Source organism: Lagopus muta, chromosome Z (genome assembly GCF_023343835.1).
Source record: "Lagopus muta isolate bLagMut1 chromosome Z, bLagMut1 primary, whole genome shotgun sequence".
Classification (NCBI taxonomy): Eukaryota; Metazoa; Chordata; class Aves; order Galliformes; family Phasianidae; genus Lagopus; species Lagopus muta.
The window spans coordinates 31,794,893-31,812,835 of NC_064472.1; the positions used below are offsets into that span (position 1 = coordinate 31,794,893).

Here is a 17,943-nt window from a genome sequence, read left to right on the forward strand (position 1 = left end):
GTGTAATTACTAGAGCTGGTAAGACATGATAAAGAGAACAAAAAATAAGCTTTTAAATTGAGCTGCTTATCTAATTGTATCACTTCGTTTATGTTCTCCTTTTTCTGCGTACCACTGAGTCTGCATGTATGCAAACAGGTATGTTCAATTTAACCTAAGTGTACACAGAACTCTGTAAGCTGTGTCATTCTGGCCAGGGTAAAAGGGTCAAGGTTAGGTTCTAAGACATTACTAATTATCAGTCTTAGAGATAGAAAAGAAAACATGAGACCATGGTCTGTAGCATAGCTCATTTTTATTGTTTAAACAGTTTTTGCATAGGAAATATATCCGCTTCCAGTAATTGACTGCAGTATGAGCAGCTGCTAGCAGTATAGGCTGGATATAACAGTAACAATCACATTAAGTCAAGCTTGATTTACACCAGTTTAAAACTTGTGGCAGTTGAGTTCATTTGTAACATTAAAAAAAGTACCAAAAAGAACATTATTCTCCTCCAACCAGGCACAATAAAAACCTTTGTTAACACTCAGGCTAAAAACACGTTTCATGCCAGAAGGCCTTAGTTCCACAGTTAAGTAGCTGTACTGTAATGCATCCTAGAAGTGAAGTTTCGTTACACAAGGATTGTGCACACACCTACTTTTTAATTAAAATGTAACCTTCAGAATTCATGGCCTACAGTATGGGGAAAAATGCCAGAAGTTTTAAAATGGATCAACCCTGGTGTGTAGCTAGCAAGCAATAACTGACTACTTGTCACTACAGTTGTACTAAATGTATCTAAAGAAACACACAGCCCTACAAAAGTTGTTCTCAGAGAAATATCATTGAGATGGGGCACCTCTTCCCAGTTTGCTAAAAGTTCTATATGATATAAGCACAAATTAACAGCTTGATGAAGACATAACCTAACGCAGCTCATGAGAAGCCTATGCCTGGGACTTGAGGAACCCCTCACATTCTACACTGCTGTAGAGATTTTTATTTTTTTGAAGAAAATGTTATCTGAAACATATTTACAACTGAACTCAACAGAGACTGTGAAATTGAACAGGCACTGCTCATTTGTTTGAGATTTTTTTGGTAAACATTTTGCTGGTTTTTGTTTCTTTCTCATTTTGCATCAACTTTTATCAGTCCATGCAACTTCAATGCCCTCAATGAAGAATGCATAATAAGCCAGACTTCTTAAAAAACTTCTTTCTGCATATGGAGATACATTTGCCACATCAGTCCCTGTAGCACAGTTTCAAAACCATTCTGTCAAAAATACAGTAATACAAAGACTGGCTTTAGTGTCACTAGCTCATGCTGCTTTCCATCTATATAGGCCACCTTCTGCTTTACTGTTACTGTATCATGCAATAAAAGTATGAAAGGCTTATTCTAGGATATCATGATGCTAGTGGCACTGAAGCCCTTTTCACAAATTCAACATACATTTGAACTGCAACACACAGATATTTCTAAAGAGTAATAACTAGTGAACCCTTTTATTATTTAAAAACAAACAAAAAAAAAAAAAAAAGAAAGAAAAGAAAAGAAACAAAAACCTACTTACAACCACTGAAGAAAAAATTGCAACAAAAAAATGTAAAAATTGACCGTCTTGGACTTGTCCCCTTTGCTATTAACAACATGACCAACAGAGCTGTGGCGTGGAAACAGTACAAAGAGTTGTCATGGCAATAAGTTTGGCTGATGCAAAGGTCATTGTGCAGGGTTAAAGGGCAAAACCAGTGGTCCGTGTTATCCTCCAACTGCAGTGCTCCACCACACCCACACAATTTTGAGGAATTAGAAAAAAAAATTGGGAAGTAGCAGAAAGTGCAAATAAGAGGGAGACAGTTTTCAGCTCCTTCAGTTTGGAGCTGAAGAATCAATTTTGAGCTTTTCCAGCTTAACTTTCTTAGCTCGTGTACAATTTTACTTTTTTTTTCTCTCTTTTTTTTCTTTTTTAAGTTTTCTATAGAAACCCAATTAAAAAAAAAAAAGTCCAGGAGCATTGCAGCTGGTTAATGTTAACAAAAGACCTTGACAGGATCATATAAACTATATTGGATGTCATGCTTGGGACCTTACTGCCAGCAACATTAAAGAGTTGTTTCATTAAAAGTGAATACTGTACACTGAATATGGGATAACTTTCTGCAGCCTTCATAACCTCACACAGTAAATATAATTTAGATTTAGGTACAGAACACACTCCGGTGTCACAGCTGAGTATGTCCTTGTGCAATCTCTTTCATTAAGTCCTTATGAAGCTACAAGTTGCAAATCCAAAATTCTGCTCCCTGAGGACACAGCTATGTGAGAGATAAGTACTGTTTTTATTCTCTGCCTATCCTGAATTGCTCTGCGAACCTAATCTTAAATACCATCATGTAACAATCACAAAAACTTTTGCTAAAGGCCATATATACTAATAAAAAGACAGTGGTGCTTCCAACATTTTGAAATGCTCTGAAAACCAACTTTTCCAATACTAAATACAACAAAATAACCTTCATAAAATATAACTTTTCTCCATTTACATTTTTAAAGGATTAGTAACCTATGCTTTTCAAGCACAGGAATCTGTGAAATAACTGCTAACATGGACAGATTTTTTTTTTTTTTTAACACATAAATTAAGGAACTGGAGAGTTTTAACCCAAGTCCAGCTTCCAAACAAGGAATATTCTTGTTTACTTTAAAAATGGAAATAATATATATTTCCATTATAATTGTTAAAAAGTTAGCTTTACAAACAAGGGTATTTTAATTAAAAAAAAAAAATCTTAACAAAACTATACAGTGTACAAATTACTGTCTACAAGGTAGGCGGTTCATTCAGAAGATCCTCCTTTCTTCTCGCTACTTGCAGCTTCACAAATCCATTCACATATTTTCAATGGAGCTGCCCACCTGAACATCACCCCACAACTATATTGCTATAATTAATATTTTTGCCATGTCTTTATGTACAGTCTCCTTCACTGCCTTTTTTTTTCCATAGTCAAGCCTCAAACGTTCATGTCACTCCAGGGGGAACACACTTCAGTGGCACAGCCGTGAGGCCAGGGCTGCAAAGCAACTTAATAAAGGCAGAACAGTGCACATAGAACGGGGTGGCTTGATTTAGTCAGAATACACTTCCTGGTGAAGGAGGAGGCCAGAGACTGGATTTGAGTTCTCAATGTTATCTTAATCTTTTGACTGCTGAGCTTAAAAAACAAACAAAAACAAAACAAAACAAAACAAAACAAAACAAAACAAAACATAAATGAAAAGTGTGTTTTCTTCCAACCAGACTTTTCTATCAGAGAGGCACGTGTGAAAAAACCCACAGTTGCTGAATCAAACCAATTCATTCACATGGAAGGACTCTGCTGTTAAAAATATCGCATCTGCAAGCTCATTTTTTTTCATACAAGAGGTCAGAGATAACAGAAAAGCTCACATAAAGCCATCCATCCTCCCTCAGGCATACTCATCCTTTTGGCAATCACATGCATTTCAGTTTCATCCTGGCATGCATTTAAAAGTTTAGGGGACATCCTGCTCCCCGCAGCATGGACAGTGCTCCCTGACCACTCAATATCAGGGCCTAGCAGAAAAGGCAATAACATCATTTATTTCACTAGGCCAGAGCCTAAGATATGCTCTGGGTGGGTCTCCCACATTTCAGCTAGTCTTAACAGCAATATGCTTAGGAAATGAAGTCACTTACCATGGGGCTCAGGAAAAGTGAAACGTAAATTGGACTTTTTCTTCCCCCCGGCTTTTTTCCTTTCCTTTTCTGTTTAGATACAGATAAAGATCTGCTTTTCTACAGCTTCTGCCTCAGTATCTATCCATGCTCTGCCTGCTGCAGGGACACACAGGATGTGCCACCACCACAGCCTCACAGCACCCACATGATGGCCAAGGCCAGGCTGGATGTGGGTCTGGGCAGTCTGGTCTAGTGGTTGATGACCCTGTCCGTGGCAGGGGGGTTGAAACTGGATGATCTTTGAGGTCCTTTTCAGCCCAGGCCATTCTATGATTCTATGATTCTGTAATTCTACCATTCTAGGATTCAGTGATTCTATGACATGATTCAAGGCAAGAAGGGACCAATGTTAGTGTGTCAGCACCCAGCACCTGTTGCTGGACATGTACTCTGGAGCTGCTCCAGTTGGGGAAAACCTTTGAAATGAAAAGACAAACTCAGAGGGCTGAAAGGATACCCCATTTTGAGACTTTTCCATCCTTTCCTTGTGCCTGAAGATGTTCTCCCTACACTGATCAGTAGATAAGAGGCATCCCCAGAGCATAAGAAGTCTCCAGCAACAGGCTCACTACTAATCTGTAAGGTCTGATTTTACTGTAAATGCACTTTTGTTTACACCATAGTCTAATTCCACCCATTCTGAAGCTCCTTTCCTGCTACAGCGCAGAGCTCTCCATCTGACCTGCTTTATGAGAAGACTTTGCAAACCTCTGACGTGGTCTGAGCAGGATGAAGATCAGATCTCAGATGCTGTGAGTTGACAAACTTCAAAAAACAGTTTTGTTATAGGGGAAAAGAAATATTTACCAGCCATGCAGACTAAAGAAGGCAAATTCTCTGCAGGAACAGCTCTGAAGTCAACTGAAGCCAGTGGAGTTATGCCAGCAAAGATTTTGGCCCTCTATGTGCATTTCCTAGACAAAGCAATCATCTTTCTAAGTTAAAAAATTCCTAACACAAACATTTTCATATGTAGTGTATTCACCAGAGTGGGAAGGCTTCATCTTGCTGTGGGTCTTGAACTCCTTCTCCCTCTGGCTGCCTCTCTCCCCTCTATTTCTATCACTCTTTCTCCCTTTTTTTTCTCTCTCTCTCTAAAGAAATTCGAAGTAAAACAATTTCCTCAAGTCAAGTCTGCCTCCAACAGAATTCATTATTTATTTTTTAAATCCATAAATGATTTCAGCTTGCACCCCAGGTGGGAAGTTAAAAGAGGGAACCGATTTGAAAGTTTGTCACAGTAGGCAGAACAGTCGCTTTGCAGCCCTTGCCTGGCTAAGGGTGCACTGCTTCACAGCTACACTGTAAAGTGTTAAAAATCATCCCCACCCACCCCAGAATATATATATATGTATAAAAAAAAAAATCCCCGTCCATCTCTCAGTACATAAAAGGACCTCATCACACTGCAAAAATAGCAGTACCCACTTTGGTCAATTAAAAAAAAAAAGAAAAAAAAAAAAAAAAAAAAAAAGCATACATTATTCTTTTTTTTTTTTTTCCTTTTAAATCTGTGTACTTACCTATAATAACCAATACAGCTAAAAGCACTACCTACTTAGGCAAAACTTGGTATTGCATAATTCGTATAAATTTGAATCCCCTCCCCCCCAATATTAATTGGAAGATGAAAAACATGAAAGGTTAATAGAAAAAACACCAAAATACTGAAAATATTGCTGGTCGATTACAATTTTTAAGCGGCAATTATACACAGCCATGATATGCTTTATAAATGTGAGATAAAGATATAACTGTCTAAAAAATCCATGATGTCACACTTTTTTCCCATCTGGAGTACAAAATATTTTGTCATAAAAATGGTAAAGATTTAAATGATAATAAATGCAGCAAAACAAGTGTAGTGATGTCAAATTTTTTTTTTTGTTGTTTTTGTGGATTTTTTGTATTTTTTTGTTTTTTTTTTTTTCATTTTTTAGATTTCAAGGCAAGGCACGTAATGTGGACATTATATTTTCGTGCAAATCAGGATTACTGGAAAGAGTACTTTAACTATTTTTTGAGAGACATAGAGGCAAAATGTCTGCCCATGCACATTATATTTCTGTCAATATGTGAAATCTGTTGAACAAGGCTAACTTCTGAAAGCACCATGCAAGTTTTCAGCACCCTGTAATTAGACTTAGAGAGTGCATTATTTAAATAAATCTTATCCCCATCCTGGTATTACCAGTTTGTAAACAGTAAGCTTTGCCCTTTTGGCATGGATTTGCCTATCTCTTTGTCTCTATGATGCAGATTATACAGAAAAATATAAACCCTATGGGTTTTTGATGCAACCAGTAACTTTAAATAAATAAATTCTACCCCTTTGTGGAGGCAGCAGCTAAACCAACATAAGTGCTGTGTTTTCATTGATTTATTTTTCTCAAGGACATGATTTGTCTCGATGTAATGCCTTTTAATGCCCTCAAAAACTGAGGGGAAAAATAAATTTGTTCAAAGTAAATTTTAATTCCTTTTTTAATCCCCTCAATTTAGAGTCCAAGGGCTGAAGGACTTATAATGATGACCCCTTTGATACAACTTTTAAATTGCACTTGCCTCTCTAAGTGTTTCTTTAGTGGGTAAAAAGTTTCTGGGTTGTTTTTTTTGTTTTTTTTTTTTTTCTTTTTACTGTTGCATGAAAAGATAACACTTCACCTACATAGAGGCATTTCTTACATAGAGCATGTGTGTTCATTCTGATTGAAAATTTCAAGCTGGGTAACACACTAGAAAAGGCTGAGTCAAGGGCCAAAGTTTAATAAATCCATACTGATAACTAAAGGCTACAGAGCTTTTTTTTTTTTTTTTTTTTTTTTTTTTTTTTTTTTTTTTAACATTTAGAAATCAGAGTGTTGAGAAAACGGCTGGCTTACAGCCCTTGTCCTCCTGCAAATCCGCTGCTGCTGCCTAGCCTTTGTTTTGTGAGATAACCAGGAATAGTGATCCCATGCGTAAACAACAAGAATACTAAACCAATAAAACTAGCTTATCATGCAAATATTAAGGCATCTAGAAGTCAGTTAAAATATATTGTCAGAGACAGAACATCTATTTCCCAGCGGACTTCATATAACAAAGGCTACTTAGCAGGAGCTGCGTTCTACCCATCAGTGAAATATCATCGACCCTTTGTATGTCATTTCAGTTTCGACCATAAGGAAATTAGTGATTGTAAGTGCTGCAATTGCTGGTCTATTTTTTCTTCGTTCTTCAGTTTCTTCTCTCATCCCATCTTCCTTCCTTTTTTTTTCTTTTTCCTAATTTTTCTTTTTATTTTTTCCCTCAGTTGCTGGTTTCTGCTTGAAGGAAAGGCTCTCCAATTATGTTCAAACCATAATTTGGGACATTTGTCGGCAGGATCGGTGTCCTGTTTGATACTTGAAAAGGAACCAAGCTAGCCCAGGTACCAGGACTGTTGAAAAGGGGAAAAGAGACAAGGAAAGACAGACAGGGAAAAAAAAAAAAAAAAAAAAAAAAGAAGAAGAAAAAGAAACACAAATTAGACATTTTGCAAAAATCAGAACACAGAGAATTTGAATCAGGATAAAACCAATATTTGAAATGAATACCACTACTTAAGATAAAAAGAGAAGCCAAATTGTGAATACTGCTTGAGATTCAACTTTACAGTTCTGTTTGCAGAAGTATGATTTATTTGAATTAAAATTCTGCGTTGCTCTCAATTGCAAGCAGTGTTACAGCTGATTTACACAAATTAGCCTGCTAATTTATGAAAATTCCCCAAAATTCTAGAGGCAAATATATGGACCAGACATCACTAAACTACATATGTGAGACTGAATGACACTGTATGTTATTTAAGTGCTATTGTAATACACATAGCTATTTAGTGCACAAGTTTTCTCATTTCAAGAAAACAAAATAAAGCTCAGTGCTTAAGTTTCCTGTGCAATTTCCCACTCTTTTTCAAATCAGCAACTTACATCATTCCAATCCCAAGATGTGCCTGTGAGGTGTGTGAGTCACAATTAGAACACAGAACTTGGGCTATAAAATTTCTACCATTCCAAAAAAAACATAATAATAATAAAAATAAAAAATAAATTCTTGGTTTTGTTGTTTGTTTGTTTGTTTGTTTGTTTTCACAATTTATTACCCCCAATATACCAGTGCCCACAACAAAGGGCTCTATCATATAAAAAGGGTCACAGTGAGTACCGTAAATTTTTCAGTAGAAGTCGGCGTAAGAAAATATTTCCAAAGATAATTCCATCACTTAAATCACCATGTCAAAAGCGCCATGTCACTGAGGTGTTCTAAGTCCCTCATGACTCCCTAATGGTGTTCGCACCTTTAAGGCACAGATTCCTAGTAGGTATTCTATCCATCAGGATTTGCAAGAAGACCCCTTAAAGACAGACTTCAGCTGCCGCCTTTCAGTAGCTAGAGCAAACCCTGAGCAGCCTTTTCCTTAGATATCTATCTAGCACCTCAGAAATAAGGGCTTTTTAGAAATTCCAGTCAAGTTTATTCAGAAGAAAAGCTGCATCTTTATGTCAGCAGTAATTGCCAAACAAGAAGAAACAAACACACTGTGCAAATACATACTTCCTGTACATCTTCTTGTAGTGAATCTGCACTAGTTTTGTTTTTTTTTCGCAAATACAACAGTTTACTTGAGAACACACTTTGGCATTAAACTGAGATGTTTCATTAAATGTTTTGTGAAAGATGGACCCTGAAAGCTCTCTTCCTTCTCTCTCCATGATTAACCTTTTGCACCACTTTCTCTCTGAAGGAGCATGTGCTCATTTATGTGATCCTCTGGTGTGTGAATACTGAAGAAAGGGGTCAACTTATTTCATAAAACCCAGGGGACGTGTTCCTCAGGTGATTTATACTGAAAACAGTGGAAACAGCTGCTGTCATGTACTTCTGTTTGATGCTCTCTACACCTCTTTATACCTGGAAGTTTACTATTCTGATTCCTAACAATTAATTTCAAGTTCTCTGTTTTACACATCAAAAAGGTGGGAAATTTCATATACCTGACCTGCTTGTCTCCATCGAGATCAAATTCAGAAGGCAACAGAACTCTTTTGCTCCTCAGGGATTTTTGAGAAATATGAGTATCCTCGTACATCTAAAACGTCTGAACTAAAAAGAATATTTAGCAGCTTTTTTTTCACCACTGAGTCTATTCTTGAAGGTTACCGTAAAATCTGAGTAATTAAACAAATGTTGTTGTTGTTATTTTCAAAATTTAAGATCAACAAACCTATTTGATTTTACATATATATATATATATATATATATATATATATATGAATACATATTTTTTTTTAAGTGTCTACTGACTATTCATAATATCTTATTTTCTATGCTTCCAGAAATAATCCCTTTTGGAAACTGAAAAATCACAGTTACACAACAACTCTTGAAATGTTCACAAAGTCTTAAACCAATTTATACATAAAAGATTTGTCCAATATGATTTGATGAAAAGATTATGGTTTTAAAAAATATTCAGTACCAAAACCTCATTTAAGAGGCTTAATTGTTTCAATTTATTCTTCATCTTCCTTCAGAATTTGTTTGACAATGCATTTCTTGCTCCTTCCTCTTTGGATTTCAGTGATGTTAAGAAGTAAACTATGAAATAACAGACACAACACAAATCATTTCCAAGCACAAGGATTTGTAAAGATAGGAACTGGTAATAAAGAAAAGAAAAGAAAAACAAAGCAGATTTGTTTGCTTAGGATCTGTCTGAGTACATATTTTATAGCATATAGTGCTTTGCTGTCCTGTTACACAGGATTTACTGTTTATCCACTTCAAACAAAACAGAACATTAACTAAAAAAATGTAAATTTTCTGTTATGTCAGTATGGTATTTAAGCAATTTCTGTTGCAAAGACTAAACACACTGCTTTCAGGATCTTTCTAGAGAATTACAGTGTGCTTCAGTGGTTGGATATATATGCAACTTTTTTCCCTTTTTTTTTTAAGTTTTAAACCTTCTGATGACTACAGCAGGAACAAGTTTGTTCCTTGACAAGGAACAAATCATTATTTGTCGCATTTCTCTTACCCAGTTCTTCTCATAGGAGAAAGAGGTCTTGATTTTTTGGAAAGTGCTTAATAAAATAAATCACAACAGGTGACTAATTGAATTGTTCTTTATATATACGTATGTATGTATGTATGTATGTATGCATGTATGTATGTATGTATATTTATATAGAGAGAGAAAATTTAATAGGTATGTTTCTTTAAACCTTCCAAACCTCCCCCATCTCACATTACGACCATCTCAAAAATGCAGCATGAAGTAAATTTGTCAGTGCTGCTTATGAATCCTCGGGGAGCAATAAATTTCCCATGTTAACACTATGCAGATCCCATCTGATTTTAAGGAAGCCTCTGGCTCTCAAGTGAGTGAGGCCAACCACCAGTGCAGAGCCACCTGCTGCCCACCACGCATAACAGTGAGGGTATCTGTAGTGCTGGGACAACATGCTGTCCGAGTGCTGTGGCCGAAAAACAACTGTTCTGGAAGCTCCAATGGCAGACCAAAATGTGCCATGGCAGCAGGACAGGCCCTCCTGACAGTCCATCAGCAATTCTCTCCAGCACAAGGAGCGTCAAGGCCTGCTGAGCTTGACATGTACTTCAGAAATCAAACTCATTGTGCTGCACTTTGGTGTGATTGTCTCTGGGGATCTTCCTGTCTTTCTATCACTGCCCAACATATAGAGCAGGCGAAGGAGGAAACAGAAGTGAAAATTACTGAGATAAAGAGCACAAATGAAGCACTAATCAAAACACAAAGTTCTGAGATCAGCTATGATACAAGTCATAATGGAAAGCATATCTGCAAAGCTGCACATGTACTGCTCTCTATGTAGCATGTTCACTTACCCTACCTATCTCATGATATTTACAGTAAATTTAGTTGTACTTCCAACTACGTATGGACCACCGCCTGCTTTGTAATTCTCTAGTGCTTCCTTGAGCAGTTAAGCCAGACTGTTGGCCTCAGTCAAGGCTTCCCATCACTTTTATCAAACCTGCTCTGAAAGGATTTTCTGTGAGAATCAAGGAGTTTAGCTTCTACCATGTAAGCCATCTACAGAGCGGAGCTTCCTAACAAAAGCAGCTACTGCTGTCTTCAAAACAAGCTCTGCCTGGGTGGCAACAGAGGGAATGGAGGAATACCTTTCCCTTTATCATGCTATTCAACCATCTGTACATGTCCTGGGAAAAAATTCCAGTCCTGAATTTCACAAAATCAAATGCCGTCTTTCTATTCACTAAGCATCCCTATACACACACACACAAAAAAAAAGAGCAAGGCAAAAGAGCAAAAATCTTTGAATTGCCAAGGGCATAGTGGAGCTAATTGTCCTACAAGAAGTTAATAAGATATCCCTTGGTCCACTTGGCTCCTCCTTCTGATAAAAAACATTCATGTGTATGGCTGGAATAAAACAGGTCCAATCCACGTTCTGTGATTCAGACTGATAACTCCTGAGAGAGAATAGCTTGTAAGAATTTTCCTGAAGCATTACACCATTACCAGAAGCATTATTCTCTCACCATTACTAGACTATCAGATGTATTATATAGTCAACGTTCCCCTTCAATTCATAGTAAGTATAATTTATTTATCTATTCAAATGTAATGTAGCAGCAAAGAAAAATTTTGCAAGCATCCTACAGGGTAAACATTCTCCATTACAGTTTTCACATGTTAATTCAATCAGGATTTCAGCCATGGTTTCCTCTTAAATATAATAATTGCTTTTTCAAGAAACTCTGAGAAAGATATTACTGGAAATGAATACTAGCATTTTATGTATATATCATCCACTTTAAAGGTTATAATAAAATAAGGAATATAATAACATCGAACAATTAACTAAATGCAATAAAAATAAGTCCAATCAGACTTGGGCAAATCTGAGGCATATTAAGATTCTTACTTTCTACCAGTTAAAATATTTTCAAAAGCCTCAAAGTCTATAAGAGTATTTAATCATTAGGAAAGCGTACCCAAATCAATATTTTCTTCTCGTGGTTTTACTATCCTATGCATCAACATACTAGCTTATGTAAGGTAAACTAAGCCATGCCAGGTCAGTCTTTAGGCAGAAGGGGTAGAGATGCCTTTGATGTTGAAAGAAATGGCACTACTGAGTCACCAAGCAAGGCTTTTCTGTCTCAGCACAGAGCAAGTGCTCCCCCATAGAACTACAAGCAACTCTGCTATTTCAAATTTTTAATCATATGAACTCTGGAAAAAGCAATTGTGTTAACCTCATTGCCCTGGCTAAATTCCAGCTTGTACATTTCTGCCAAAAAAATAATGACCCCTTCAGCATCTACTTAATGTGGTACTTCTGATATTCTCCATTCTAAACCAGTATCTTCAGTTAAACAGCTGCCAAATTCCACTTCCAATGTGAACATTTATTTTAAGAGATATATTAAATATATCTCATCTTAATTTAGGAAGACATTTAACAGTTTAGCAGGGCACATACCACCCATCCAGGCGATGTAAATGGTAGAAATCCACTGATTTATGTCCAGAGGACAGAAAAGGGAATTATGCTGTAATTACAAATTTTTCTGTTCCCTGCAGACCTTTTTTATGTGATAGTGTAAGAAAACAAAAAAAGAAACAAAGAAACAAAAACAACAACAACAAAAAAGCAACAACCACAGGCCACAGATCCCACCACTGTTAAATCAACAGGACAGGTTAGGTCTGGAGAACATGTGTGTGGTCATTCTGCACTTTGTATCACATGTTCAAGTGCAGAGACAGGGCTGAAGGAGCATGGGAAATATGCACATATATACAAGGGGCTATCACTATCACAGGAAAGTCACCTCCCATAGAGCCAAATAATAGAGAATATGGGCTTGGGTTAAGAGAGACTGTTGAGTTTTCTAGAAAAAAACAACAGGATCTGCACTTTCAGGTAGACTTTTCAAGGCAAGAAAAAAACAACTGTAGCGATGTGCTAAGAAAAAAATAACTTTCTTTTGAAGTCCAAACAAAAAAAAAAAAATCATTTTTCCAAATTCATTATGATTCACTTTTCTGTAAATGTCAGCAGAGAGACTTGTAAAGTTAATCACAGCCTTCTCCTCCTGTCCCTCTCGATATTGATATTTTCATTTGTAATGTTATGTTCATTATCTTGCTATTTATAAAAATATGCCTGAATGTTTATTTGTGAAATTGGTATGAGGAGGGAGGGAAGGAGGGAGGGAGGGAAGGAGAGAGGGAGGGAGAGAGGGAGGGAGGGAGAGAGGGAGGGAGGGAGAGAGGGAGGCAGGAAGGCAGGAAGGAAGGAAAAGAGGGAGGGAGGGAGGGAGGGGAAGGACAGAGGAGGGGGGGGAAGGAAGGGGATGGGAGGGAAGGGGAGGGAAAAGTAGAGAAAAGAAAGAGAAAAGAGAGAAAGAGAAAAGAGAGAAAAGAGAGAGAAAAAAGAGAGAAAGAGAGAAAGAGAGAGAGAGAGAGAGAGAGAGAGAGAAAGAAAGAAAGAAAGAAAGAAAGAAAGAAAGAAAGAAAGAAAGAAAGAAAGAAAGAAAGAAAGAAAGAAAGAAAGAAAGAAAGAAAGAAAGAAAGAAAGAAAGAAAGAAAGAAAGAAAGAAAGAAAAGAAAGAAAAGAAAGAAAGAAAAGAAAGAAAGAAAAGGAAGAAAAGAGATATCTAAAGATAAGATGATGCAGAAATAGAAAACTGGAGTAATCAAGGGGTTAAAGATACAGTTTACACTTGGGAATTCTCTATAATATGCTCCTCCTCTACTTAGACTGCTGCCAAAAATCATCTGACAGGAAACATAAGATTAAGTTTGTCCTACCTAAGCGAACAAAGAGTGCTCAGAACAGGCAACCAGTTCACTGCAGAGCGGGAACTTTTCTAATCCTGCTGGAATCTGAAATGCTGCTCAGAAAATATTACTGAAGTTGTTTACTTTAACATCTTGCTTCTGGATCATCTCATTCATTTTCATCACACTACAGTTCTTGCTACTTTCCCCATAAAGGTTAACTTAAAGCTCCAAACATAATCATGTGGAAAATGGACATTATTGATTCCTATGGTCCATTGTTCCCCCATTCTAAGTCCCTGAAGTTCAAGTTCAATCTGGAATTACATCATGTCTGGTTTCTCCTGGTTACCAGACGGCTTGAGACGTGACCACAGCTACAGAAAAAACAAACAGGCTTCTTCACGCTTCGGCTCCCCTATCGATTCAAACATAAACTTTTTTTCTTTCTCTCAAGTATGCTTCAAGTATGGAGCATGGTTAATTTAGAGATTAAGTTCCAAATTAGATTATCTAATGGCATCTTAATGGATTGCTGACCCATTTCCTGTGGGATGGCAGCATGCAAGTCTGGCTTGAATACAATTAATTTCTTAGGAAGTGTTCTGAAGATGTTTGCCTAGATGGAGAGGAAACATAATGTTCCGAACATCTTTCTGCATTAAAGAGTTGGGCAAACTATTAGAGTTTGCAGTTTAAATTGATAAAGACCAGCATTCACTAGGTATTCTTTCTATGAGTTTTTTTTACAGTCAGAATACTTCAGTGTTTTTCTTCTTAAATTCCAGTGCGTGAATTGATATTTCTCTTCCAAAATATTGCCCAAGGCAGAAAGGGGAAGGAGAGGTGGGGGGTGGACATGAACTATTGCTCTAGCAGGTGTCTGTCTTCACCAAAATGTGCTTACAAAAGCAATGCTGCTGACTGTGTTACTTTAGCTGTGTTTGCAGGATTCCAAATACACAGAAGATACTATGAGATAAAAGCAATTCATACCCATTCTCATTTGCTTCCCAGCTTCCTCCATTTTTGGCTGCTTTAGCTGCACTACTACCAATAAGCCACGAGTGATCCTGGGAGAAAAGCACTGCCTGAAAAGTGAAGCATTTGAGTACCCTAATAGCTACAGCAGGAAAGGAAATTCAGTATTCTGAGAATAGAACTCTCTTCAGCATCTCCAGGAACAAAACAGCTGCTGTACTGTACTTATGTGTCAAGATAACAGGCTGAAAGCAGGAAATGCAAATCTAGTGTAGACGCCTGAGTAGTGTAAATGTAAAGTTTCAGTTAACCCGTAAAAGTAACAGAGATTGTAACATGAATAATAGTTATCTGCATTGTATAAAACAAATAAAAAGAATATTTAACAATATCTGAGTTTGATAATGAAGCTTTGCTTACATTCTGTGAAAGATCTGCTAATATTTCATATGCTATGAAAGAGCCTCGTGATGCAGGAGTTACTGTTCATCAACTGAGACTCAAGCTCATATTTTCAAGCCTCCTACCCAATACATGAACACTTTTTCTCACTCTCACTCATGTCTTAGGTTTATTTTTTGCATTGCTCTCAGACAGTGACTGAGACCGTATTTTTCTAACTGAACTTTACAGCTTTTTGTAATTTCCCCTTACATTCTGTCTCTAAGGAAATATTATTGCAGAAGTGTCATCATGGAAAAATGGAGCATTTTTAATGATTGCTGAATATCTTCTTCATATGTACAGCAAAATTGTCCTAAATTATCTTAAAAGAGCTTAAATCCACTATACGCTACATGTTCAGAGTTCAGAAGGTGCAGCAAAATGGCATGACAGGCAGCTACGAATAAGACAAGAAGCACAAAAATAACAGGCATTTTCTCATCTTCTGCTCTCCCTAAGTTCTGAAGATGTCAGTCACCAACAGTGTCCCATTACAAAGCTTTCAGCTTGGTCACTTCCATTACCTGATTTCTGTGTAGACAACTGATATTCAGTCAACATTTTGTCTTTCTTGAGGTCAATGACTTTTCTGAAAACCAGTGTACTTAAAATAACTATAGAAGCCTGCTGTAAAAGGTGAGACTGAGTGCCATCTAAACGAGTACTACAGATTTGAGGGAATCATATGATGAAACCTTTTTCAAACAATTTTTTTGTGATAAAGTTTGGCTGTCTGGACTAGAATATCTTTCTCTGCTAGTAAGAAACAATTCTTCTTGCAATCCATTGATGCCCATTGGAGAATCTGTGACAGAGCTCATCCGGGAACACTTTTGTCCACTGATAGGACCAAATTGGAAAATAACATTCCAGAAGCTACCTGCAAAGCAGTTTTGTGTATAAAGATCAGCAAATAATGGAATGTTTCATCAAGGTTTCTTTGGTCAACACCTAGAAATTTTTTCCCCCTTTTTTCTCTTTTCAACTAAGGCTCATATGTGCTAGGTACTGAAAAAAAAAAAAAAACAGATTTTCTAGGACAGTGCTTCCGCTGGTGTAAATATTCATTGCTTTAAAGAGGTCGAGAGAGATGACTGATTTAAACCATTCAAGGATTTTTCTATATAGGCACTTGTGAGATAATTTCCCGATGCCTGTCAATGCCCTGAGAAAGCAATATTCTTTGCAATGGGAGAATAAATCACCACCTCCATTGTGACCCACCCATGCTGAAGTAGCACAGTTCGGATTCACTCTTTACAGTACACTGAAAACTGTGATCAGGATTTATAATGTGAATCACAGCCTTTGAGGAGGTGAGGTGAATCCATTAGCTAATTTTCCATTGTGCTGTAATCTACATAGGTCACTCTGAAACTAATGCCTACTTTTTATTTCCATGGAAACTATAGCAGCGACGAAGAGCACAACAAAACTTTGATAGAGAAAATTCTCATCTGCAAAATACTATTTTTCAACATAGTCACCACCATTTGCTGTGTATTTTCACCAGCAATGAACAAGAGCCTGCATGCAGTGCTCGTAACAATCTGCATGGCCATCCAGAGGATGGCTTGTCTTTCACAACACTGTTGTCACTGCTGCAACACACCACACACCACCTCACTATGCTCACATACACTGTTTGGTCTGCATCAACGTTCAGAAAGCATCAGTGAATGTCAGTGGGTGCCATTTTTTCAACATGGAGGAATTCAGTTCCAAACCTTGCTTTATACTCGCTTCCATGTCAGACGCTGTTCTGTCAGATGCTGCCATCTGTCACACAGCAACAAAATGTAATGGAATATTGGTGGGAAGGTTCAGCCTCTACTGCCATATCACCAACATCCACCTCTGATGTCATGGGCCAACATAATAAAATACGAGGCATTACTTTCAGAGTAACCTTGTATACTGGAAAACATGATTACACTTTGCTTTTGCACGACAGTTTTTTCTAGATAAATATTATTTCAGAAAAAAATGTAGAAATACAAAGTAAAGCAACAATGTTTAAGGCACTTAAACTTCAGTTTTGTTAACAGCAATCATTTTTCAAATTTTGTCATTAATATTCCAAGTGGACACTCAAAAAATCAAAAAAAAATCTAGAAATTCCATATAGTGTATAATGCAGTATATCTGAAATCATTTTTGTAAAGAAAGATTTTACACAAACACACTCGTACTAACATACACACAGACTATCCAGAATGACCTATACTGTCATATACACACAAACATCTAAGAAGTATTTAAAATTGTCTTGAGTGAGTAGATAATACATCATTTCACAGGCTCCCAACCTGCATGCTTTATATCTATACCCCCCACCAATATCTGTGGATAATTCTGCACATGAAAGAGCTGAAAAGCAGATGTATCACAATTATGCTGATTTGTTTACACATCTATTTAGATAAACACATCCCTACTGTTATCATCATTCATCATATATCAACAGATGTAAAGAATAATAATGAGTAATTGATTTATGTCCCAGAAGTTGTAGTTGGGAGGGGCCTTCCTTTTTCCCCAGGAGAAAGGTTGTGTGCGGGCTTCTTTTTATGGGCATTTTGCTTGTTTGTTCTTGCATACGTAAATAACCTTTAATTTGTGGAAATCATTCCTAATTATTTGGGGATTTTATTTAGAAATAAGGTTATATCTTACCTTCATTTACGTGTTAGTGACCTAAATCTAAACCAGCTGATTAGTCATAAAAATCTCTATTAATAGTATGGTTATCCATTGTCCAAAACCACCACCATATCAGACATTTATTATTATTGGTGTCTGTACTGCTCAGAGCACCATTTTCTTAGCATTAACCACTAAGTCCCCCCAAATAAGTCCCTTAATTATGCAAATGACATTTTCACCGTTAAAGCCTGAAATCAGTATTAAGTATTCCCTTAAATCTGTAAACCTTTTG

General features: G+C 36.9%; 1 protein-coding gene across 7 annotated transcripts in view; it reads right to left on the minus strand.

Annotated features, from left to right (window-relative positions):
• Positions 1-275: 275 nt before the first annotated feature.
• The window catches only part of NFIB (nuclear factor I B), a 175,074-nt gene continuing 157,406 nt past the window's right edge, over positions 276-17,943 (minus strand). For 4 of the 7 annotated variants that reach the window (XM_048931009.1, XM_048931003.1, XM_048931007.1 and 1 more), the window contains one exon: positions 276-7,178. In XM_048931009.1, the coding sequence (XP_048786966.1) occupies positions 7,049-7,178 (130 nt within the window). In that variant the 3' untranslated portion in view covers positions 276-7,048. The remainder of the gene's footprint in view (positions 7,179-17,943) is intronic. The other 3 variants (XM_048931010.1, XM_048931008.1, XM_048931006.1) reach the window with 1 other exon arrangement.